Below are 25,632 nucleotides of genomic sequence, written 5' to 3'. Positions count from 1 at the left end.
AGAAGACTGAGGGGGTCCTGATAACAGAGTTCAGACATGTTAAGTCCTGTTACAAAAAGGATGGTTATCAACTGTTCTCTGTATCCACTGAAGGTACAAGAAGAAGTAGTGGGCTTAATCTGCAGCAAGGGAGATTTAGGTTAGATATTAGGAAAAACTTTCTAACTATAAGGACAATTAAGTACTGGAATAGGCTTCTAAGGGAGGTTATGGAAGCCCCATCATTGGAGGTTTTTAAAAGGAGGCTAAATAAACACCTGTCAGAATGGTATACTTGGTCCTGCCTCAGTACAGGAGGCTGGACTACTTCCAGCCCTACATTTCTATGATTCTATTGTTTTAAAGGATAACAGAAAACAACACCTGTCAGAACAAACAATAGATTAGAGACTTTGTGGTAAGGAAACTTTCAATAGGGTGGGAAATAACAAATTTTCTAGTTATAACCTCATTTGGGTGTTTTCGGGTCACTTTGCAACACAAGATAACCAGTTATAATCTGACTTTTAATTTACCTTAAATTGGTGTAAATTAATTGTCACATGGATCTCTCTCTACTAGCCTGCAGGCCACAAAACTCTAATGAGGATGGCATTTTCTTTAAGCCCATTTTCTAGAACAAGGTGAATATATTTAAAACCTACCAATAGTAATTCCGAGCAACACATTAGTTTTAAGGTCAGTGTGATTACATTTTCATTCTTGAGATAATTCTTAAGTTGTCATAAAGTGTATGTCTATAAATATAGAAATACAATGTAAATAGTAAGTATGCCATTTACTGAGCTCAAGAGAAATCTGTAGAAGGAAAATGTCATTAGCATTCATAAAAAGAGGAACGAAAGAATAAACAAGTTTATATCTTCTTGAGATTATAGGCTACAACATGCTATACTAGCTATTCAAAATGCCACAGAGATCTCACCCTTTCAATGGAAATTCTTCACTGGATATCAATATAGGATTGATGGAGTGGCAGCTGCTGTTCCATAGCTAAGGTTGTACTTCTGGCCCTGATCCTGTGATTGTAGGCAGACCCCTCCAATTGCTCTGAAGCCAATGGTGCTCCTGGTGGGCACGGAGGTCATATCATATCAGTTCTATAAAATTATGACTGGTGTAGAGAAAGAAGATAGGGAAGTGTTGTTTACTACTTCTTATAACACAAGAACCAGGGGTCACCAAATGAAATTAATAGGCAGCAGGCTTAAAACAAATAAAAGGAAGTATTTCTTTACACAATGCACAGTCAACCTGTGGAACTCCTTGCCTGAGGATGTTGTGAAGGCCAAGACTATAACTGGGTTAAAAAAAGAACTAGATAAATTCATGGAGGATAGGTCCAACAATGGCTATTAGCCAGGATGGGCAGGAATGGTGTCTCTAGCCTCTGTTTGCCAGAAGCTGGCAGGGGATGGATCACTTGATGATTACATGTTCTGTTCATTCCCTCTGGGGCACCTGGCACTGGCCACTGTCGGAAGACAGGATACTGGACTAGACGGACCTTTGGTCTGACCCAGTAGGGCCATTCTTGTATTCTTATGTTCAGTAAGTTAAACCTGGGGCTGAGTTAGAATTTTTCTGAAATCTTGCAATGAGTCAGATAACACGTTCGTAAATTACAATGCCCTGAAAAACAGATTCACCAGTGTTCCAAAATTCTACATTTTGGGGGTCACTTATACCAAAATAACCTCTCCCTTCCCAGAAAAAAACTCAACAGAACACAAGAGAGAGGTTAAAAACAACTCTGCTGGTCTTTCCAGGCTGAATTTCAGGACCAAAATTTAGTTGATTAAAGTCTAATTTCAACTGTTATTAAAACTTTATTATTAGGTATGGTAATACCCACTATGGGCTAGGTGCTTTCCAAACACTTAAGAAGGACAGTTCCTGTTCCAAGGTACTCACAACTGAAAATTATTATATACATAATAAGAGCTAGTCTTTGCCACCAAAGCACTTACAATCTTTATAGACAAGACAGACAAAGCATAGGGAGTGGGAAATCCATGAAGAAAGGTGAAAAGAGTTGCCTAAAATCCTGCCACACATCAGTGGCAGATCTGGGAATAAAACCCATATCTCCTCACTCTCAGGCCAATGCCCTATCCACTACACACATTGCCTTGGGGAGGACAGCTCCAAAGACTGTAGTTTACTATGTCAATGGACTGCTGGAGAATGAGGCTTTCATTTTTAATAGAAGTTCCTAAGCCCTCTTCCTTGCACTGTAATGTTAGTTAGGGAAGTTTGTCAATAGAAAAATGACTCCATTCAAAGGCTCACAAGGGACTTTTCCCCTGCCTTGGGACCTGAGGAGCTTCACAGGAAGGGAAGGGGAATTCCTCCCAATTTCCTTTTCTCTAGTCTCCTCTCCCTGTGTACTTCCTTAGGTCCATAGAAAGAGACCCCCTGCTTCTGCATGCCTCCGGTGAATGTGTGTGTGAGGGGGGAATAAAAGTGCTGGAAAGAGCAGAATGAATGGGTGAGAGATCAAGGAGTTTCACTCCTTCCTGTAAACCTGGTGAAGTCTGCAGTTGAAGAGACCTTTCAGTGACTATCAAATAGATTCTATGGCCCAAAGGGACACTGTGATCATCTAGTCTGACCTCCTAACACAGGCCATAGAACTTCTCCAAAATAATTCCTGTTTGAACAACAGCACATCTTCTACAAAAGCATCCAGCCAATTTTGATTTAAAAATGGCCAGTGCTAGAGAACCCACCATGACACTTGGTTAAAAAAGAAACCTAATTACCCCTAATTTTAAAAATATGCATTATTTCCATTAACCCTATAACCCACTGGGAGGGGAAACTGCAGCACAAAGACAGGAAATGATTTGCCAGGTCACACAGCAAACTGGGGCAAGGACAAGAGGATGGATGATGCAGCAGTTTGGGTGTGGGCCTGTGACCCAAGAGATTAGGAGACTCATTGTTGCCCTCCCTTTCGTCACTTCCCCTCACCCTCTGAGCCTTAGGCTAATTCATCCAGAGCCTTATAACACTGGGGCCAGAGCCTTGGGCCTTGTCTACACACCAATTGCATACTGGTATAATTATTTCAGTTAGGGGGTGATTTTTCTACCACAATAATTAAATAGGTACAACCCCTAGTGTCGACACAGTTATACTGGTATAAAGGTGGTTTTATATTGGTGTATCTTATTCCCCTTCCCTGCAGGAATAGCCACACTGGTATAAAGCACCTTTATAGTGCTATGATTATATCCACTTTAGAGGACTTGTAATGCTTTAAGTATAGTGGTATAGTTAAAGTGGTACCATTTTTGTGTGTAGAAAAGGTTAATGAGCAACTATGGGCCCAGCCGATCCCGCCCAGCCACACCCACAAAGCATACTCCAGCTGGAGGTACAGCTTAAAAGGGAGCCAGATAGCACAGAAGAGGGCTGACAAGGCAGGGTGAAGAGGCTGCCCTGAGAACTCCTGAGGAAGGGTGCTACAAGAATCTTCTGTGGAGAGAAAGGGCCTGCCTGGTGAGACCAGCGGGACTGAAGGTTCAACTGGTACTTTTGCTCTTACTAATTTGTAACAGAGTGCAAAAACTTTGACAAGAGAGAGGGCGGTAGGAAGTGGCCCAAGGAGGCAGACATCAGGCTTTCCTGGGTGCTGGACATTTGGTAATCCCTACAGGGCCCTGAACTGGAGCCTGGTGGAGTGGGATGGCCTGGGCTGCCCTACCAACCCCCCTTCATTAAGAACCCTCAACTTCTAGACTCCCTGCTGGAGGCAAGGAATGAAAGGGCCATTTGAAACCTCAGCTGGGCTGAGACACTTGTTGGGGGGTCAATAACTGAACCCCATATCTTCCTAGGAAACCTGTCACACCAGGGAGAAAGAGGACTAAATGAGAAACTGACTGGAGAGTCAAGTCACCTGCCCAACAGAAGACAGATCAACACCAGGTGTGGAGGTGGTGCAGGGGCCTAACCACTGGGCAATGCCACCAGCAGACACCATCCATCACAAAGTCTAAGTGAACATCTGAGGTTGGTGTGGTGAGAGAAAAAAGCACACTTAGTACTAGAAATATGAATTTTTATTATTAAAACAATGGTCTGAGGTGCATATTACCAATACTGTACACGCAAAGAAGAGAAGATGGTAAATTGGCATATCTATGGGGTGGAGTTTGGTTGTCTTGCTTGAGAAGTATTTGGTTCTTGTGCTGTAGAGCAAGCACACGTGGGGGTAAAGTGCATAGGTGCCTCTTACTCCCCCATTAGGGTTATAGAGACTAAGGCCAGAAAGGAGCAGGATATCATCTATGCTGACCCGAACATCACAAGCCACTAACCCTACCCAAATGTTCCTGAATTAAGACCAATCGTCTGGATTAGACTGGAGTATTACAAATCTCAGGAGACTAAAGTATTGCGTGCAGAGAAAAGGAGGAACCTTGGTGCACCAATGTCCCACCCCCCCCACATGGCAGGGAAATGATTAAATGAGATATGCCCAGATACACCTGGCAAGCGACCTGCATCCTCACACTGCAGAAGAAGGTGAGTCAATCTGTTTTAGGGAAAATTCTTTTCTAATACCAGATATAGTGATCAGTTAAACCAGGGGTGGGCAAACTATGGCCCAGGGGCCACATCCAGCCCTTCAGATGTTTCAATCTGGGCCTCGAGCTCCTGCTGGGGAGTGGGATCTGCGGCTTACCCTGCTGCATGCGTGCTGTGGCTCTGCACAGCTCCCGGAAGCAGCAGCACGTCGCCCCTCTGGCTCCTATGCATATGGGCAGCCAGGGGCTCCGTATGCTGCTCCTGCCCCAAGTGCCAGCTCTGCAGCTCCCATTGGCCAGGAACTGCAGCCAATGAGAGTTGCAGGGGCGGCACCTGCGGACAAGGCAGGGTGCAGAGTCGCCTGGCTGCACCTCCGCATAGGAGCCAGAGAGGGGGACATGCTGCTGCTTCCAGGAGCTGCTTGAGGTAAGTGCCACCCGGAACCTGCACCCTTGACCCCCTCCTGCCCTCTGAGCCCCTCGGTCTCAGCCCAGAGCACCCTTCTGCTCCCCCAACCCCTCATCCCCAGCCCCACCCCAGAGCCCGCAGCTCCAGCTGGAGCCTTCACCCCCCCACACACATCCCAACTGCTTGCCCTAGTCTGGAACCCCCTCCCACACCCTGAACTCCTCATTTCTGGCCCCACCCCAGAGCCCTCACCCCTTCCTACACCCCAACCCCCAATTTTGTGAGCATTCATGGCCCACCATACAATTTCCATACCCAGATGAGGCCCTTGGGGCAAAAAGTTTGCCCACCCAAGTTAGACCCTGACCATGTGATCAAGACCCCCAACCAAGCATCTGAGAGAGAATTAGAGAATTTACATTTTTAAAAACCCAACATGAAATCAAATTTATTAACAGCTTATCTTGAAGTAATTAAAGAAAAACCCACTGATTTTTTCATTAAACCCTTCTTGTTGTTTTGTAAAATAGCAATTATCATTTGCTATTCTACATTTTTCATCAATATGTGGAGCTTGCTCTTTTTACATTGATCATGTTTTAGCATTTTAAAATGTCAGGGCCAAATCCTGTAGTTTTTACTCAGCCAAAATTGCCATATCTTGGCTGAGTAAGAACTGAAGGATTTTAGAGACACTTAAAAAGATATATAATGGAATATGTAAAGGACAAACATTGGCCAGGTTCTTTTCCTATTGAATCAGTTGCAAAACTCACATTCTCCTTTTTGAGAACATGATTGGGCCCTTATGCAGCATACTGAAAATACATTTCACAGTAAGATTCCAAGATTATCATTCTGTTTCACTCTGTAGCCTAGGATGTCCGTAGAGTCAGTGTGAAGCGATTGGAAATAGCTACAAGCATGGATGAGGGCTCCTTTTATTCAGAATATCACCAGGTGCAACCTTTATTGGGTTTCGGGGTCTATCCTCACCAATTTTTAAGGTCTCAGCAATTTTGACTTTATGAATAATACCTGTGCAGTGTACTGCCACAGTATGTCATGCAAAGAATCCTAGGTAGGTAACACAACCAATCATCACCCTTACTCCATAGCTAACTTGCATTCAACACTTTCATTGGTTGTGTGAGGGAGACTGCATGGATGGTGGATTAGTTGGTCCAGCTGCCACACCCCTTCAACAGGTTTAGCTACTAGTTTTAGATTATGGGTTCCCAAACTTGGTTTGCGGCTTGTTCAGGGTAAGCCCCTGGCGGGCCACGAGACACTTTGTTTACCTGAGTAACCACAGGTATGGCCGCTCGTGGCTCTCATTGGCTGGGTACAGCAAACCGCAGCCACTGGGAGCTGTGGGCGGCCATGCCTTTGGATGGTCAATGTAAACAAACTGTCTTGCACTCCAACCAGATAAACTGAGGTAAATCTACAACTTGCCCTGTCTACGCTAGGATTTTACAATGTTAACTATCACATAGTAAAAACTCACCTGTGTTCCTGGTTTAGACAGGGCATGGTACCTGGTTTTGCCAGAGGATGTTGTGAAGGCCAAGACTATAATGGAGTTCAAAAAAGAACTAGATAAATTCATGGAGGATAGGTCCATCAATGGCTATTAGCCAGGATGGGCAGGGATGGTACTCCTAGCCTCTGTTTGCCAGAAGCTGGGAATGGGTGACTGGGTGGATCACTTGATGATTACCTGCTCTGTTAATTCCCTCTGGGGCACCTGGCATTGGCCACTGTCAAAAGACAAGATACTGGGCCAGATGGACCTTTGGTCTGACCCAGTATGGCTGTTATGTTATATGGGAGAAGCCTAGACTCTAATCCAATATGCTAATGGGTCTATCATATTGCTGTGTCTTCACTTGAACTGTAGAAGGTCTTTCATTAGAAAGAGAGGACATGATCTAACTTCTTTAAATTCTAGTTTAGATAAAGCCTACGTGTGAACAACCCAAATGGGGAGAAAGTAGCCTAACATTTTTAAATACTTGCAGTTAATTTAGAAATTTTTTCACCAACTGTTACACACACACACACAGACTATTTTCGGTTGATTTATGTATGTATTATATAGTATACTTATAATACATACCCACTTATATAAATTACCTTAAAACAACTGTGCAATGGTCTGATTTTTTTCTATGTTCTTCAGAAGGATATGAATATCTTCAGTCTTAATTTACCTTACGAAGCTGTCAGGATGTTGATTTACTGTTTGTTAATTAATCTTATTGCATTTGAAATATTTTTAGTGACTTAATCATTACACTTAAATATGGACAGTAAAAAAGTTTACATTAGTGTACATTTAAATTGTCCTTTAAATATGCTATTTCCATCAGTGGCTGTAAATACCTCTGCTGATTCCATGACCTTTTACATAACTGCTTATCTGTTTTATAATACAAAGTACATGGGTTTGAGCCAGGACAAATCCCATTGACTTCAATCAGAGCAGGATGGGGGCCCATACTGCCCAACTTACTCCTTATAGAGGGACTTTAACATGTTACTGGGATCTACTGATTTGTTGTTGTATTATTGGGAATTTGTTATTGATGCTAGAGGCTTTATTCAGTGAATGTAACCTAGAGCCCCCCCTCAGTGATTTCCCCTGATTGAGGGTTACTTACTGGAAACATTAATGTCAAGCTTACATTTAATGTAATAAAAAAAACACACCCTTCTATGAACTTTACTTTTCCACCTGCAACTACCAATATGCACTTCACTTCTCCAGGACTTCCTCTTGGCTTTTTATTAAATATTCCACTTCCAGAAAACAGCTTCTTACCATTCACTTACCTGTCAAAGCAATCAGCAAGCAAATAAATAAAAAGCAAAATCATAAGTAGGTACTTAAAACCCATCGTTAGTTCTACAGTACCACAGAGAAAGGAACATTCTTCTCTGCCATGCCCAATCACTTCTGATGTCAGCAGGGGACTCTTACAAGTAGTACTGGAAAATGTTGAAAGAAGTGTACTGTACATATATTTTTAGCTACAGTATGTTCTATAATTCAAATACTTACTTGTGACATATCAATTGCTTGATTTATTTTGTCATTCATAGGTGAAGTGTCACTAAGCAGCTGATACTGTAAGCTGCTGAATGCCTGAAACTCCCACTGTAGTCAGAAGAAGTTAAGTACATGAAGGCCCAGATCCTCAAAGGTAGGAGCTTAAGTCTAATTGTCTCCAACTCAAGACCCCCTAAGGCATGATTCTCATGAGGTGCTCAGCACTCTCAACTCCAGCAGAAATTAAGGGGAACTGCAGGTCATGAGTACTGCTGAAAATCAAGTCCTAGGTGTGTAGAATTGGGCAAACCATGAACTTGGAAATTAGTTAACTCAAGCTTTTTTAAAAAAAAAAAACCTCTAATGTAAACATACCCTAAAAAAACTGGAAGTCGGGATATCTGCTTTGTATTTTTAGTTCTGCTCCAGACTTGGAGTACCACTTTAAGCAAAAAGAAAAGGAGTACTTGTGGCACCTTAGAGACTAACAAATTTATTTGAGCATAAGCTTTCGTGAGCTACAGTTCACTTCATTGGATGCATTCAGTAAGTCATTTATGGCTGGATCTTCAAAGCTACTGAGTATCTGCACATACCATTGATTGCAGTGACTTCTGAAAATTGAGACACCAATGTCTATGTACTTTCATTTCGCCCCTGTAAATGGGGATAACACTAAATCACCTGACAGGCTTTCCTAGGATAAATTATGTTTGAGCTTTGAGAGTCTTGGATAAATGATGTTATATTTATTGTCCATAGTAATGAAAGATCTAGCGAAGGCTGTAGATGATTTTTCTTATAGCCGTTTTATATGCTCAAAATTTTCTGGAGAACACCACTTTCACGATTGAAACATGCTTCAGGGCTGTAATGTTAACAAATCAATGTTGTTAAAAACTTCGAGCTAGACCCACAAATGGATTTAGTCTCTGAGTGCCCAAATTCCTCGGTTGCCTAAGTTTCTCCAAGTAAGCATGCACAACACTGCACACATCTGATACCCTATCTCATGCTTAAATCCCAGCACGATGCTCAGATTAAACATTCCCATGCCCATCTTGCACATGGCCCAGTCCAGTAGGTGTTTCCAGAGCACACCAAAGCCCACAAGACTATTGGGGTGACCAGACTAGGAATTTTGGGGTGAAGGCATGGGCATGTGTGAATACCAGTAGCCATGAGTTAGGTTTCCCACCTGGAATGTGCGATGCCTGATTTCAAATCCCCACTCTGCTTCATGTGTAGCAGGATCTCCTATATTCCTGGTGACTGCCCAAACCACTGAGCTATGATATTTTCTGGACTAGGTCACTCTCAATCTCTCCTTTTGAAGCTGTTCCCCTCAATTTGCAGGCTTTCTAGTGAGTCCATTTGTAGGTGCTCAATTTTTGATGTGGATTGTAGAGGGAGCCTGAGCACCAAACGTAGGGCTGAGGACTCCACTGAGTGACAGAACACCTAAACATGAGGCATTGTAAGGCTGAGCACTGCAATGCCTTTGTCTTATTGTGGGTCTGGCCCCTTGTGTTTTGCACCCCGCCACTTCTTACAGTTTTACGCCCCAGTTATGTTATTGGATCTACATGGCTGGACACTGCTGCCTAGTGAGGCATAGGGTTGCCACCCATCCGGTTTTTACCTGGACCACCTGGGTTTCGGTTTGTGTATCCCGGTGCCATTTGACAAGCCCAGATGTCTGGTTTTTGACCTGGTGGGGAGGGGCATGCCGTTCGGGGGGGGGGAGGGGGGGAAAGAGAGTGGGGCCACGAACAGGCAAAGCAAATGACACAACGGGGAAGGGGGCAGAGCAGGGGACGGAACCTCAGGGGTCCAGTTACCAGCCATTAGAAAGGTGGCGACCCTAGTGAGGCTCTGCCCAGGAACCAGCCCCCTCGCGTGTGGCTCCAACTTCAGGGCGGCAGGGGGCCCCAGCTGCAAGCAGAAGCAGGGGGCAGGTTTGGCAGCAGGGCTCGGGACAGCGGACTTCACGTTAATCACGGGGCAGCACAAACTGCCCTGAAAGCAAACCTAGGGCACGGAAAGCACAAGGAAAGCCCAGGCTGAACCCAGCGCAGCCCGCCGCGCGCAGAGCAAGAACCACCCGGGGGCGCGCCCAGGACCGCCCTACACGCTCCCAGCAAGCGGCGCACATGGACGCGCTACGGCGCCTGCGCAGTGTGAAGCCCACGACCCGGAATCGGCTTGGGAGTAGGAAGCGCACGTGCAACAGACGGGGAGCGGGAGTGTTTTGAGACCAACGGTGCGCATGCGATCTAAGACCACCGTTCCCAAGGCGATGACGCGTGTGAGACCCTATCCAGGCACCGGAAGGCGGAGTGTAATGTTGAGGAGGACGGCAAGGGCGCATGCGCTACGGGGAGACCCAGGCCTGATTGGGCGGCGAAATTCTGTTTCCGGTTCGCTTTCCTCCGTATCCGGGTCCCTGCGCCGCGTGGCGGTTGTTATTGCTTAACGCGCTAATAAAGTTGCGCTTTACAAAAAAATATACCAGTCGCCTGACTCTCGCGCGCGTCCTCCCGCTCGGGTGCGCTCCGCGCCTCCACGCGACAGCGGCCTCCACCAGTAAGTTTCAGGTGGGCAGCTTCCGCCCATGCCCCCCTCCCCTTTGGGGCCTTTGCGCATGTGCGAAGCCTCTCCGCCGGGGTGGCTCTACGTCGCCGCGGGGCCCGTGATGTGGAGGGGGCGGGGCCAGGGGGCGGTCACACCTCCCTCCCAGCCTCACGGGGCGCTGCCTGGCGGCTAAGCCCCGCCCCTGTGGGGGGCGGGAGAGTTGTGATACAAAACGCGCCGCCTCGCAGCCCCGCCCCCTGGGGCGCCTCCCGGGAAGCGCCTCGCCCGGCCCCTTGTTCAGCCGGGCACGCGCTGCCTGGGCCTCCGCGTGCGCAGGGGCCGGGCCCTCTACAGAGGCAAGCGGGGTGAGAACCGTGGGGCCTTGTGGGTGGTTTCACTCGCCCCTTTTAGACGCTCCCAGGCTAGAGAGCAAGTAGTTGGCAGCGCTGGGCTCGTTGGAAGATGGGGGGTTTGTCAGTGGTTGAGCTCCTGGAAGTGCCCAGTAGTATTAAAAGCTGCACACGCTGGTGCAGATCAGGGCCCGCCCTATACCGCGGGGGCAGTGGCCTATGTGGAGGCTACAGCTCTCATGAAGCTTCCAGTGGGATAGCTTTCTGATAACAAAATTACTGCATGACCCCATGCCGCAAGGGCTCCCGCAAAGTTAAGTGGCTTGGACTTCAGTCCCGCGGGGCTCGGGCTTTGGCAAGGCTGACATTAGACTCACTGAGGAGCAGGGCAGAAACTCTGAGCCTCCGAGCATAGGGTTGAAGCCTGAGCCCAAGGCCCCTGGGGATGAAGCCTTCTGGCTTCAGCTTTCTGCCCTGGACCCCAGCGAGTCTAATGCCAGCCCTGGTGATCCCATTAAAATGAACTCGCAACCTACTTTGGGGTCCTGACCCACAGTTTGAGAATCGCTGAGCTACAGGATCTATCTGCTCTAACTAGAAAGCCATTTGCATCCAAACGGACCGTTGCATGCTGGAACGTCTTGTCTCTAAGGCTACTCAGATCTCGCTGAAGCATTGCATGCTGAGACTGTAAGACTTCGCTGAAGAATACTGTGTAATCCTTAAACTAGGGGAATGGGTCTGAAAAGGGGGCACATTTTGGTAATATCTGTGGCAAGTAGGCCTTTTTCTCCACCATCCAGAGGATCAGAGTTAGAAGGATCACAAAGTGTGACCAGTGTTGTGGAAAATGGCACTTAGGCTTTCCACCTTCTTTGTCTTGTTTTATCACCAAACTTGATGTTTCAAGGAAAAGAGGAAATAGTTTTTCTTTTTATTGGGGAAATTGATGTAATTAAATAATTGTGTACAATTTCTGTACACTTGTACTGACTTTCCCTTTCAATGTAAAACCACTACTTTTTAGTTTAAAAAAGGCTACAATTAAACATCAAAATACTGGACTGTTAAATAACTCTATTTTTGGAGGTATAGGGGGTTCATTTTACATCTGTTGTCTGACCAGCCAAATATATATGATTCTAGTGCTGCCTCTTGCACACAGTACCTAATCTTAAAGGTGTGAGTAGATTAAAGTTAATGAAACTACTCATGTGCTTAAAATTAAGCACATTCCTATGTGTGTGTTTGATTAAGACCTTAAGTTGTATATCATGTGTATTTTTAATATATGCTTCTAAAGCAATAGGCTCATTTGATATGAGAATAAGTAAATATTTTGAGTCTTTTACTTCATTCCATTCTGTTTCTTACATATGTAATTCTGTCCTACTGTATGCTTGATTACACCTAGTCCCTTCTTTCCCTGTTTTTTAGGAGCAAGAGTTAACAGTTTTGGTCAATGGCTGCTTCAGGAAAGGTGGCTGCTTTCCGTCTACCACCTCTGCCCACTGTTAAAGAGATTATTAAACTGTTTAATCTCCGAGCACAAAAGCAGCTGTCCCAGAACTTTCTCCTGGATTTGAGATTGACAGGTAGGACACTTTTTTATCTTGCATCTTTTAAAATTTTTAATCATAAACTGCCTATTCATTTTTCCCCAAAATTTAAGTTCTATCTACATTTGTTTGCATGGGGACTCTTGTCTTCCTCACAACAATACTCTGGTACATTTTAAAAAAAAAATAAAAAATTAACGCCATACATTTACCTATAAATACTCAGAGATTTAATTCTGTATGAGGATTAAATGCTGTATTGGGGAGTGGGGGGAGTTCCTGTACAGTGTAACCCTCCCACACTTAACGTTCTCTCGTTTAACGTTGTTTCGGCCTTACGTCCCTGCTCAATTACAGAACATGCTCCATTTAAAGTTGTGCAATGCTTCGCTATAATGTCGTTTGGCTGCCTGCTTTGTCCACAGCTGGCAGCCCCCCTATTAGCTCCCCTACGCCCCTCGCCATGCCTCGCACCCACCAGCAGACCCCGCGGATCAGTGCCTTCCACCGCTTCCTGCCCGTGGCAATCAGCTGGCTTGTGGTTTTCAGGAGGGAGGGGGGAGGAGGGAGGACTTGGTGCGCAGGCTCCGCCTGCCTCCCGAGCACTACAGACCAGCTGATTGCTGCGGGCAGGAGAGGGAAGAGCGAGGACCACGGTGTGCGGAGTAAAGGAGGAGGGGGAGGGAAGAAGAGGCCGGTTAAGGGGGGGGAGCTTGGGGAAAGGGGTGGAATGGACCGGCCGAGGGTTGAGCCCCCCACCCCTAGTGCTTGCAGAGTAGGGGAAGCCGCCGCTGCTGCTGCGCAATGTGCTTCTCCTAGCCTACAGCACCTTCAGCCTCCTTGCCTGCCTCATTGTCTCCAGTGCCAGTGGGCTGTGCCTGTGTGGGGTAAGGCGGGGGCACCTCCCAACTATAGTACTGTATGACAAAAAAAATTTCCCTGGAAATTTCCCTAACCCCCCCCATTTACATTCATTCTTATGGGGAAAGTGGATTCGCTTAACATTGTTTCACTTAATCGCGTTTTTCAGGAACGTAACTACAACGTTAAATGAGGAGTTACTGTATTTATACATAACAGAAAATTGATTTTCTTATTTAAATGTGAAATTCAACTTCATCTTAATTATGGATCTGTGCCCAGTGCCTATTAAAAAAAAAAAAAAAACTAATTCCCCCTCAAGGGTTACCAGAGAATATTACGGAATGGTGGGAGGCAATTAGATAGCGTCTATGTTCCCCTCAAAAATGAGATACTCTGAGGATCATATTTATGCAGGGTATGAAGTACTGCATTTGTTTGTTTATTATCCTAGCATGTACTTTGACTAGGAAGGCCATGTGCCCTAGTTTACTGGGATTGTCCTGGTTTTTCTGAGCCTATTCTAATATACTGGTCAGATTTATTTCTCCAGCTTCATTTCAGCCACAGTTCACATCACCTATGCTGCTGACTCTAAGCTGTGTTGCTCCTTCTCTGCTGACCTAGAGATGGTTCTACTGTGCAATATTTGCACGGTGTGGGTGTGAAACCCCCAAGAGCTTTTCTACACTTGAAAGTTAACTCAGATTACGGTAGGGTGCAATAAAAGTAGTTATGAGAAACAGGAATATGTGGAGTCAATCAGGAACAACTCCATATGTGGGCAAGCCTTAAAGGTGAGATTCACAAGAGGGCACTTAGGCACTGAAAATGGCAGATGGGCACCTAAGTCCAAAATTTAAATCCTCAAAACCCTTGCTCAGCTGTCACCTAACTTTATAGGTGCTTAAATTGCCTTGGTACCTAAGACTCCACTGGTAATGTCCCCGGGCATCTAAATTTCTGCTGGTGGGCATGCACTAGCTTTGCCAACTTTCTAATCACATGAACCTGAACACCCTTGCCCCGCTCCCTCCCTGAGGCCCTGTCTCCCCTGCTCACTACATTCCCCTCCCTCCGTCGCTCACTCTTCCCCATGCCTACTCACTTTCACCGGGCTGGGTCAGGGGGTTGAGGTGCTGGATGGGGTGAGGGCTCTGGCTGGGGGTGTGGGCTCCAGGGTGGGGTCAGAAATGAGGGGTTCAGGGTGTGGGAGGGGGATCTGGGCTGAGACAGGGGCTTGGGGTGCTGGAGGGGGTGAGGGCTCTGGGGTGGAGCCAGAGATGAGAAATTTGGGGTGCAGGAGGGGCCTCAGGACAGGGGATTAGGGTGAGGGAGGGGATGTGGGCTCTGGGAAGGAGTTTGGGTGCAGAAAGGGCTCAGGACTGAGGCAGGGGGTTGGGGTGTGGGAGGGGGTGAAGGGTGCAGACTCTGGAAGGGCGGTGCTTACCTCGGGCAGCTCCTGGAAGCAGCTGGCATGTCCAGCTCCTAGGCTCAGGGGCAGCCAGGTGGCTCCCTGTGCTGCCTCTGCCTGTAGGCTTCGCCCCCACAGCTCCCATTGGCTGCAGTTCCCGGCCAATGGGAGCTGTGGACTTGGCGCTTGGGAGCAGTGTGCCGAGACCCACTGGCCACCCCTGCACCTAGGATCCGGACATGCCGGTCACTTTCAGGAGCCGTAGGGAGCCTGCCTTAGCCCCACTGCGCCGCTGACCGGACTGTTGGCCTGTTAAAATCTCCTGGATTGTTTTTAGTAGTCACCAGGAGATTGAGGCTGATTCTGGTAGACTCCCAGCCAATTCAGGAGGATTGGCAGCCCTAGCATGCACACAGCCATCTCGGTCCTCATACCACCGAGCAGCTTAGTGTCTAATTCACACCTGAGCCTCAGCGGGATTCACAAGATAGGCATCCCCTGTCTGCTTTGCCCGTAATATGCATCTGGTATATCAGGCCTTGCTTAAAACAGAGACGGTGGTTGTGCTGCCTGTGTCCCCTTATATCCAATAGCATAGAGGCTGAATACACATCTAGGATACGGGAGAACCAGATTCAAATCCTCATACTGCTTGATGTGGAGTGGGGACTTGAACCCTGGTCTGGTACCTGCCAGGTGCCCTATCAACCTATTGGGTAGTCACGTCTGGGTCTCACTCAGCCTCTTCTGTTGAAGTGGTTCCACTTTGCAGCCCCCCCCCCACTTTTTTTCTTTTTTTTGTTTGTTTGTTTGTTACCACTCCCTGTGTTCTTCTAATGTCTGACCCTGGTTTTCTGCACCTCCTTTTGTACAGATTTTTCTGCTCCCCACTCCTTTAACCTTTATCTGTCCACAACCAACTCTGCTCCATTTTGCCCTAATCTTTCCTGGTTCTTGTTCCAGGGTTCCCCCAATCTCTTATCTCAAATAGCTCTGCTTCCTAGATATCTTAATCCCCAGGCTGCTCCTCTTTAGCCTTGTTCATTTTATATTTCTTTGGAACTGCCTCAGTGTAATGGAATTTCCCTTTAAAATGGACAGACTCTACAGAGATGCCACAGGGGTTACCTACCAGAAAGGTTTCAGAGTAACAGCCGTGTTAGTCTGTATTCGCAAAAAGAAAAGGAGTACTTGTGGCACCTTAGAGACTAACCAGTTTATTTGAGCATAAGCTTTCGTGAGTTACAGCTCACTTCATCGGATGCATACTGTGGAAACTGCATCCGATGAAGTAAGCTGTAGCTCACGAAAGCTTTTACTACCAGAAAGAGAATTGAATTTCCTATTTGTAAGGAGAAAATTATTTTTCTATCTTTTTTTAATAGATTCTGTAATTAACAAAATACATTAAGCACCTGACTGTGCAAGCTCTCTGTTTGGTTATATGAGTTTCTCTAGTAATCTAGAAATGAAACTGAATTCTGTGCTGTTTAGCAGGCTCCATAAAACAACAGTACTCCCCTCATTTAACCAGGAGGTGTCATTGTTTATGTCTCTTCTGTGTTAAACTCATTGTTTACTGTAGAAACACAAACTGTATTGCTCTTGGTGAGCTCAGTGCCGTGCAAAATAAAAGCTTTGTATGTGCTTTGTGACTTACAGATAAGATAGCTAGACAGGCTGGCAAGCTGAAAGATGCCCATGTCTGTGAGGTGGGCCCTGGGCCAGGAGGAATTACAAGATCCATTCTGAATGCGGATGTTGCTCAACTCCTGTTAGTTGAAAAAGATACTCGATTTATTCCAGGACTGCAGGTATCAAATAGGAAATAAATTGTTTTTGTATAATTAATACATCTTTAAACATTTAAGAAATTAAAGTACTTGAACAAAAATTAGATTTCCTATTTTGATCTGAACAATTGAAAAAAGTACTCCTAGCTCTAAAACAACTTGTATCAGAAATATTGCAGTGTTCTCTGCTTCTTTCCTAGTGTTCAGTTGTTTAATGTACACTGTTCAGCCACATAGATTAAACTAATCTGTTTTATTATGTTTGATTGGATGCATTACCCATTCATTGGGATAATACTGCTTAATACCAATTTATGTAGAAAACCTTTTAAGGTTTTGAGATTTAAAATAGTTTATAGTCCATCTCAAACACCATTTATCTGATCACATCTTTTTCACCAGATTGATATAATGACATTTTTGTACTTCTAATCTCTTTTTGTGAAAATCATTTCTTCAGCTCAAACAAAGGATAATAATGCTCGGCCCCACTCAGATGAAACAGGTTTCAGAGAGGTAGCCATGTTAGTCTGTATCAGCAAAAACAATGAGGAGTCCTTGTGGCACCTTACAGACTGACAAATTTATTTGGGCATAAAATTTTGTGGGTTAAACCCATTTCATCAGATGCATGGAGTGGAAAATACAATTGAAACAGTTGCAGATGCATGCTGTCTTTGCAAAAACTGTTGTAGTTAGGATCATCCTGATACAGTTGTTGTTACAGTTATAACTGCATCCGTTAAGATTATTGAATATAATCATTATCCACCAGTTAATAAATTTGAATCTCATAATTGACTCATAAATCACCATTATTTGAACCAAGTAAGAAAGTATATGATGTAATTAATTCTTTGTGCATATCTTATCAGATAATTGCTTGAATTAGCCAGTACATTTTTGTTTGGCTTTCAAAAACTACTGCAGAAGCAGATTCCTCTAAATAGAAGCACCACTTCTAGGATCCTCCAGCAAAGTATCTTAGACATATATACAGACTAGTTGAGTGAGTCACTGTTTTTCAGTAGCGAGCCCCTCACAGCAGAAGTTCATATGCTTTTGACAGGCTATTCAGTGTATTGGAGATCTTGAGTAAGAGTGGGTGTGAATAAACAAATAGTATCTTGCATCCATTAGTATTAAATTTGGTTTTCAGCTTTATTTTCCAAATAAGGTTATGATAAATTACAGAATGAGTCCCTCTTTGATGTGGGTCATAACCTCTGTTTTTCACTGAAAGTTCTCTGTCTCAGTCTAGAATAGCTGTACATTAAAGGCCTGGGATTTGAACAGCAGAAAATGCTAGATATTAAAATAACAATTGGGGACTGTTATTTAGAAGAATCTTTTACCATGTGTGAAAGCAGTGACCTTTAAAGCATTCTGCATTTTTACTAAGTTCTTTTCAGGCTTTCCCATGATTTTTTGCTTCATAATATTGAAGTAGGGGTCTGTAGTACAAAATTGAAAACAATACAGAGCCTAAGAGCAAAATTCTGTCCTCAAATCAAATGTGCACATGCAAACCTAATCTGACATGAGTATGCAGGTAGAACTTTATCCTATATGTTAAAAGACAAAGGACTGGATTTCATTGTGTGTGGTTTTTTTTTTTTTTTTTTTGGTAGCACATCCTAGTGAGGTGGGGTTGTGAGGCACCTCACTACCCCCTACCCTTACTGTGAGGATGCCTGGTCTTTGCCTGCTGGGGGTCAACTCCTTGGGCTATAGGCAATAGAAGCATTCCACCCCTGCCAACTTGAGCTCTGCTGCCCCACCGCAGGGTAGCGGTGGGCATGCGTCAACCCTCAAGCCCTTTGAATGTCCCTCTGCAGAGTCCAGCATTTGTTCCACTGAACATTTGCTGTATTCCCAGATCCACTGCTCTCAAAGGGAAAATACATCCCAGCTTATGAGTTACACCTCAGATCGCTCCTCCGCTTAATAAACAGCATTTAGAAAAGTTTATAGTGAAAACAAGTAAGTTTATTTAACAAAGTGTAGAGATTTAAGTGATAGCAAGTAGAAGTATTGGAAATAAATGACTGCATATAAAATAAAATCATAACTTGCATTCTAGAGCCTAGACTTATTTAACTAGTCACTTTCATGTCTTACAGTATTGTTCTCCAGCGTTTTTCAGCCAGGCAGGCTGTGATCCCTTTTTCATGAAACAGTCCATTTTGTCAACTTCTCTCCTCAGTGAAGGATAGGTGTGTGTCTCTGCATTCTTTTGATACACTTGATGAATCCTTTCATCTAGTCATAAACTGGACACCCTCCTGCGGTGTGTTCCTTTCCTGTAGATCTGGTGATCTCTAGTCAATTTAGCAGTCTTGATTAGTTGGTGGCTTAGTATGCAAATAGACTTACATTGTGAGGCACACAATACACAGTGACCAGATGTAGAGATAAGTGTCTCCTGTGCCCTCCTGAGCAGAACCTGTCCAAGACAGGTCACCAGGTAACCTGCCTTTAACTTTAAGGCTTTAAGAACACAATTTCCAGTATAGGTACATAACTTCTTAAATATTATCTGTACATACATTTCACAATGATTATGATGGCCAGTGGGCTACTGGCTTTTGGTAGCGTGCTTATATGCCAGTCCTTGGTGAATTATTGTGCATATATTTGGTCAGGGGATTCCTGTAAAATTATCTAAATTTCATCCTCAAAGGGTCATAGCCTCATGCTGGCATACAACCTGATAACTTGGCTAGGCAAACTTTTATAAAGAGGGCAGAGGTAGGATTTTCCCCTTAGGCTGAGCAATGGAATGACTGCAGAACTCTTCCATTGTGGTGAATTCAGCCTATTGGTGGAAGTATCTGTCAGTGCCCTTTATACCCACTCAGATGCAAGGTGGAGGGCAAGAGGAACTGCAGTGACAAAGCCTCTGGTCCCATCTTCCTCCCGGTACTTTGTGTCTAGAAGCTTGTGGAACCTCATTAATTCTTCTGCCAGAGGACCCTTAGTGGATGCCAGAGGACCCTTGATGGATGCAGGATTTGCTCTAAACTGCATTAATTCACAATGGGTGTCCCAGTCATTAGTTCAAATTAGCAATGTTCTGTTGCAATTTTATGCCAACATGTTTCATAAAATGCAGTGGAATTTACTAGTGTAGTGAAAGTTAAAGGGCAATAGGTAATAGTTGGCTATTAAGACACAAAGTTGCATCTGAAAAAACACATTTTGTTTTTTCTAATTTGTTACTGTCATAACCATAAGGGTAGCCTAAAATTCCTCCTTACCTCTAAGGGGTTAAGAAGCTCAAATAACCTGGTTGGCACCTGACCAAAGGAACCAATGGGGACAAAAGATACTTCCAAATCTGGGGGGGAGGGAGGAGGAGAGGCTTTGTTTTGGGTTCTTTGTTTCTGTGTTCGTTTGCTCTTGGGACTAAGAGGGACCGGACGTCAATCCATGCCCTCCAAACCATTCTGAACCAGTCTCTCATGTTACAGAAATTGTAAGTACAGCCAGGCAAGGAGTATTAGTTTCTTTGTTTTCTCAACTTGTGAATTTTCCCTTTGCTGGAGGAAGGTTTATCCCTGTTTTGTTGTAACTTTGAAACTAAGGCTAGAGGGGGTTCCTCTGTGTGTTGTGCATCTTTTGTTACCCTGTAAAGTTATCTTCCAACCTGATTTTACAGAGGGGATTTTTACCTTTTCTTTTTTAAATAAAATTCTTCTTTTAAGAACTGATTGGGGTGTTTTTTTTTTGTTTTTTTTTTCCAGTGTCCAAAGATCCAGAGATTTGGGTCTCTGTTCACTTTGTAACCAGTTGGTTAGGATATTATTCTCAGCCTCCCCAGGAAAGGGGGTGTAAGGGCTTGGGGGTGTATTTTGGGGGAACAGGAATTCCAAGTGGTCTTTTCTCTGATTCTTTGTCTAAATCACTTGGTGGTGGCAGCGTACTGTTCAAGGACAAGGTAGAATTTATGCCTTGGGAAAGTTTTTAACCTAAGCTGGTAAAAATAAGCTTAGGGGGTCTTGCATGCGGGTACCCACATCTGTACCCCAGAGTTCAGAGTGGGGAAGGAACCCTGATAGTTACTTATACCTATTTACTTTTATAGTGCTGACAAGAACCTTAAACTGTTTATTTTCCATCTCTAATATGCTAATGAATTTTTAAATTATGCAAACTATAGTCACTTAAAAAAACTAAAAACACTTCTTGACAGCGAAACCCACTATTAAAAAACAATTTCGCATATGATCACTGCCTATTATTAGTATGGACATCTGTCTACTTCGTTTGGTACTATTTACTTACTCCATTGATCTTATTATGTTATCTGGCATCCTTGGATGTCACCCTTCACAGTAAAAATTAACATATCAAGGCAGAATAGCTACTTATAGGTAGCTAAACTACTGCTGCAGTGATGAAATCCACTCTTAAATTGGTTTGAATTAAAATTCGGGACTTGTTTCACGTTAGATTTTTTTTCTCTCTCTAGTTGAAAATAATTGCATTTAAAAGAAAGGGGGACTTTTTTAAATTTTTTTTTTAAGAGTTAAACTCCATTTCAGTATCCCCTGCATGGAATTTAAATCTCTGCTTGAATGCTATGTCTATGAACATTCCTGGAAAGCAGCAGTTTCCTTTGGCTCAGAAAGCTGAGAAAGTTGGTTTTCCATTAAGCAGTATAGAGGTGAACTTTTAAAACGTTTTTCATCCTGTCCAAATACCCGAGTGAAGCTGCATGATTGAAATTGAATATGCAAATGATGCTGCTGAAATGACTTGATAAGCAATAAATCTAAGCTACCACAAAAATCAGTTCCCTTTTTTCATTGATTAAAGTCAAAACATTTAGCTGTTTATAACATAGGTTTGAATTTTCACACACACAAACCAAAATTGCTTTTTCGTTGTTCATCTGTTTTTCCTAATCTGTTTTAAAAATAATAAAAATCTTCCTCTGATACTTGCTAAATATAAAAATTGATTTGCTCCATAAATAGTATATTCAATAGGGGCACTTTTATTTAAACGGAAAAACATTGCAACTATCAGATTAAAACACATCAGTGTATCTTTCACATGTTGCTTACTATGTGTACTTACTACCAGTGTTTGTGATTTACTATTATGGTTTGCTGTCTCAAAGACTATTTCTCTGCTTGTTTGATCCTACAGTGAAGACATAATTTCAAATACACTGTCTTAAATGAAGCATTATGAATCAATGCAAGGTCAAGCAGCAGTAGATGGCTCATGAGGGAAAATCTAATTACTTAGAAAACAAAAGAAAAAAACCTGCTAAGGACTTGACTAGATAAACGGTTAGTGCACACCAAGCTAAGATGTAAATCTACAGTGCAGTAGCATGCTGCTCACTAACTGTTCATGTGGACCCTGTTAGCGCACATTTACAGTTCCCTAGTGCGTTTTGATCATCTCCGTTTTGAAATGGGAGTATATCAGTGTGCACTAGGGGAATTTTTTGTGCAAGTGAGCAGGGTCCACATAGATTGTGTGGCATGCTAGTGCACTGTAGATTTACACCGCCACTTGCTGTTTCTCTAGAGAAGCCCTTAATAACAGATATCTCTAATATAAAAAGAAAGGGAGCAGAGCACTGAAAATTTCAAAGTACATTTATTTTTGTATAAACAAACTATTATCCACAAGTTTGTTTCAGTACGAAACTCCTTCTTTCATGGCTGTATAGATTTGCATTATAAACTTGATCCTGCAAGGTGTTAAATCCTTTAGCCTGATCCTGTACAACACGTAAGCATGTACTTAACTTTAAGTGTGTGAATAGTGCCATTGATTTGAGTGGGACTAATAATGTGTTTTGCTTGATCAGGCCAGAGTGCTCAGGATTTTGCAGAATCAAGCCTTATATGAGAGTTTTGCATGTTTGAAGCACAAATAAGAAGTTACATTGACATTTGAGAATTTTCTCCAATATATTTTAATAATCCGTGTTCATTCCAGGCTTGAAAATTCTTAAATCTTTAATTATTTGCATTAGATCTAAACTGTCAATCCTGTAACCCTTTATTCTCATAAGTAGTGAATAGTAGGTGTATAGAATCAGACCTTTTGTTTGTATTGGGTTTATTTTTGTGTGTGTGTGGGTAGCTTTTGCATGGAAATGTGCGTTTTGTTCATCTTTTATTTATAATGTGCTCAGACCTAAAAGATAATTATTCTATTTTACTACTACATGTATGTGAGGTTCAAAATATAGGGCCAGATTCATGCCTAATGTAACTCCATTGAAGCAAAGGATGCGTATGGCTCAGTATGTTTAAAAGTTTACCAGATTTTATTGGAGCTAAATCAACTAATTCTGCTTGCTTGCTAACAAATAGATGCTGTCTGAAGCAGCTCCGGGAAAAGTGCACATTGTTCATGGGGACATTTTGACATACAAGATGGAGAGAGCTTTTCCAAAACACCTTCAAAAGAAGTGGGAAGATGGTTAGTATCTGTTTTCAGTATATTTGTTTCCTCCAAACAGTTGCTATGCAAATCAGTTTGTTTGACAAGGTACCTGGAGTTATTTGTCATGATTTCCATTTCCTCTCACTTCATCTGCTCACATGGGTTTTGATCTCTTTTGGTGGATAGCAGTTGACTAGTCTCACCCAGATTTACGTTTTAGATGTTAATAGTTAACCCTTCAAATACAGGGTAAGATTAGAGAGGCTGGTTTTCTTTCCTCCAAAATAAAAAACAAAACATGAGAATCGCCTATTTCCTACCTTGTCTAAGATTTATAGTTATGGTATAACTGTTGCTTAGGGAAGTGGAAAATCCAAACCCCTGAGCAAGGCAGTTACACCAACCTAACTCCTGTTGTAAACAGCACTGCGTCAATGGTAGGGCTTCTCCCCTGGACATAGCTACTCTTCTTGGGGACGTGGAGTATCCACGCCAACAGGAGAAGCCCTCCTGTTGGCTTAGGTAGCGTCTTTACTGAAGAACTAGGTGGGTGCAGCTAAGCCATTACAGCCTTTTAAGTGTAAACGAGCCCTAAGGCAAAGAGGCTAAATTTGTATAATTTAAAATGGTTGATACCTTTGCAAGTACTAGCCTCAGGATGTTGTCATTGTGAAAAAACAGTTTCTGAAGAGCACAGAAGTAAAACACAAAGTGCGCGTATTGTTGTTTTCCCCAATCCTCCTGCTTTTGTGTGATGAACCACCATTTATTAAATTCTGTTGTAACCCCACTGAAGGGTCTTGTAGAATCCTCTTTGAAATTTGGAGAGTTTCGTGGTATGTGAATTATATTGCTGACCCTTCAGTCATGCATACTGGGAAAGTATAAGGTCTAATCATGGCTTTTTATCAAATCTTGGGGTTTTCTTATGGCTGGATTTCACCTTTTCTCCTAAAACCATATGACAGTACTAGATAAACTTATAGGTAAGTTTAGTCGTCTTTTCCAAAACCTGATTTCTTAGTCAAATATAGACACAGCATCTGGTGGATGCCAGAAGAACATTAAAAGTTTTTTTTCTAATTTGAGATTCAAAGGAAACGTATTCCGTTAACTTTTTGGAAAATCCCCTGCTGTATTGCATCTTCCCATGTTATTGGGAATTTAATAAAACGTGGGTATGCGCAAATGTGTATATGAGGATGGAGCTGAATTTTTAAAATGTACTTTTCTAGAACTGATGCATTTATTGTGTCTGATTAGTTTAGATACAAATACACAGGATGGATGTTAGAAAGTTCCCGGAATTATTTATTGCATATGAAAAGAAGAATAAGGGTAAAGCTGTTTCTGTGTAAACTCTGTCAAGATGCATTTGATTATAGATTCTAAGGTTGAAAGGGACTATTGTGATCATCTAGTCTGACCTCCTCTATAGGACAGGCCGTAGAATTCCCCAAAATAATTCCTAATGCGTATCTTTTAGGAAAAACCTCCAATCTTGATTTAGAAATTGTCAGTACTGGAGACTCCACTTAGACCCTTGGTAAATTGTTCCAGTGGTTAATTACTCTCACCATTACATTTATGCTTTATTTTCTCATCTGAATTTGTCTAGCTTCAACTTCCAGCCATTGGTTTGTGTTATACCTGTCTCTGCTAGATTGAAGGTACTTGGATTGTAATCAAGGCGCTCTTGAACCTTCTCTTTGCTAAGCTACATAGATTGAGCTCCTTAAGTCTGTCACTGTAAGGCATGTTTTCTAATCCTTTAATCATTCTCCTGACTCTGCACTGAACCCTCTCCAATTTATCCACATCCTTCTTGAATTGTGGGTACCAGAAGTAGACACAGTATTCCAGCCGCGCTCACACCAGTGCCAAATACAGAAGCAAAATAACCTCTCCTACTCCATATTCCCCTGTTAATGCGATCCTGGGAAGCATCACTCTTTTGGCCAGGACTCCACTCATTTGGCTCATAATTGTTTTCAGTTTTGTGAAATAGGCCTTGTTAAAGCACCAAGTGTGTGTGTATTACTGGTCTGGACTTTATTCCACTTGTACGTTATAAATGTGATCAAGTCCTGATCACTTGTACCTAAGCTACCATTCACTTTTAGTTCTGTGCTCAGTTCTCTTTATCTGTTAGGACAAGGTATAATATATAATATAATATGTTGCTGCAATATTTTTTGAATTAGGAAATTGTCATCTATAATGTTTAGAAATTCCATGCATGTTTAAAGTACTGGCAGCATGAGACCTCCAGCATATGTCACTCAAATTGAAGTCATAGAATCATAGAATATCAGGGTTGGAAGGGACCCCAGAAGGTCATCTAGTCCAACCCCCTGCTCGAAGCAGGACCAATTCCCAGTTAAATCATCCCAGCCAGGGCTTTGTCAAGCCTGACCTTAAAAACCTCTAAGGAAGGAGATTCTACCACCTCCCTAGGTAACGCATTCCAGTGTTTCACCACCCTCTTAGTGAAAAAGTTTTTCCTAATATCCAATCTAAACCTCCCCCACTGCAACTTGAGACCATTACTCCTCGTTCTGTCATCTGCTACCATTGAGAACAGTCTAGAGCCATCCTCTTTGGAACCTCCTTTCAGGTAGTTGAAAGCAGCTATCAAATCCCCTCTCATTCTTCTCTTCTG

The 25,632-nt window shown here is 43.2% G+C and overlaps 1 protein-coding gene across 6 annotated transcripts in view; it reads left to right on the top strand.

The window, feature by feature from the left end:
• Window positions 1–10,569: 10,569 nt before the first annotated feature.
• The window catches only part of TFB1M (transcription factor B1, mitochondrial), a 49,054-nt gene continuing 33,991 nt past the window's right edge, over window positions 10,570–25,632 (top strand). The window contains exons 1-4 of one of the 6 annotated variants that reach the window (XM_073337735.1): window positions 10,570–10,588; window positions 12,364–12,521; window positions 16,423–16,574; window positions 22,898–23,006. In XM_073337735.1, the coding sequence (XP_073193836.1) occupies window positions 12,389–12,521; window positions 16,423–16,574; window positions 22,898–23,006 (394 nt within the window). In that variant the 5' untranslated portion in view covers window positions 10,570–10,588; window positions 12,364–12,388. The other 5 variants (XM_073337734.1, XM_073337733.1, XM_073337731.1 and 2 more) reach the window with 5 other exon arrangements.

This window comes from Lepidochelys kempii, chromosome 3 (genome assembly GCF_965140265.1).
Source record: "Lepidochelys kempii isolate rLepKem1 chromosome 3, rLepKem1.hap2, whole genome shotgun sequence".
In the NCBI taxonomy this organism is placed as follows: domain Eukaryota; kingdom Metazoa; phylum Chordata; order Testudines; family Cheloniidae; genus Lepidochelys; species Lepidochelys kempii.
Note: the sequence above shows the minus strand (reverse complement) of the source record. Positions and strands in the feature narration are given on the sequence as shown.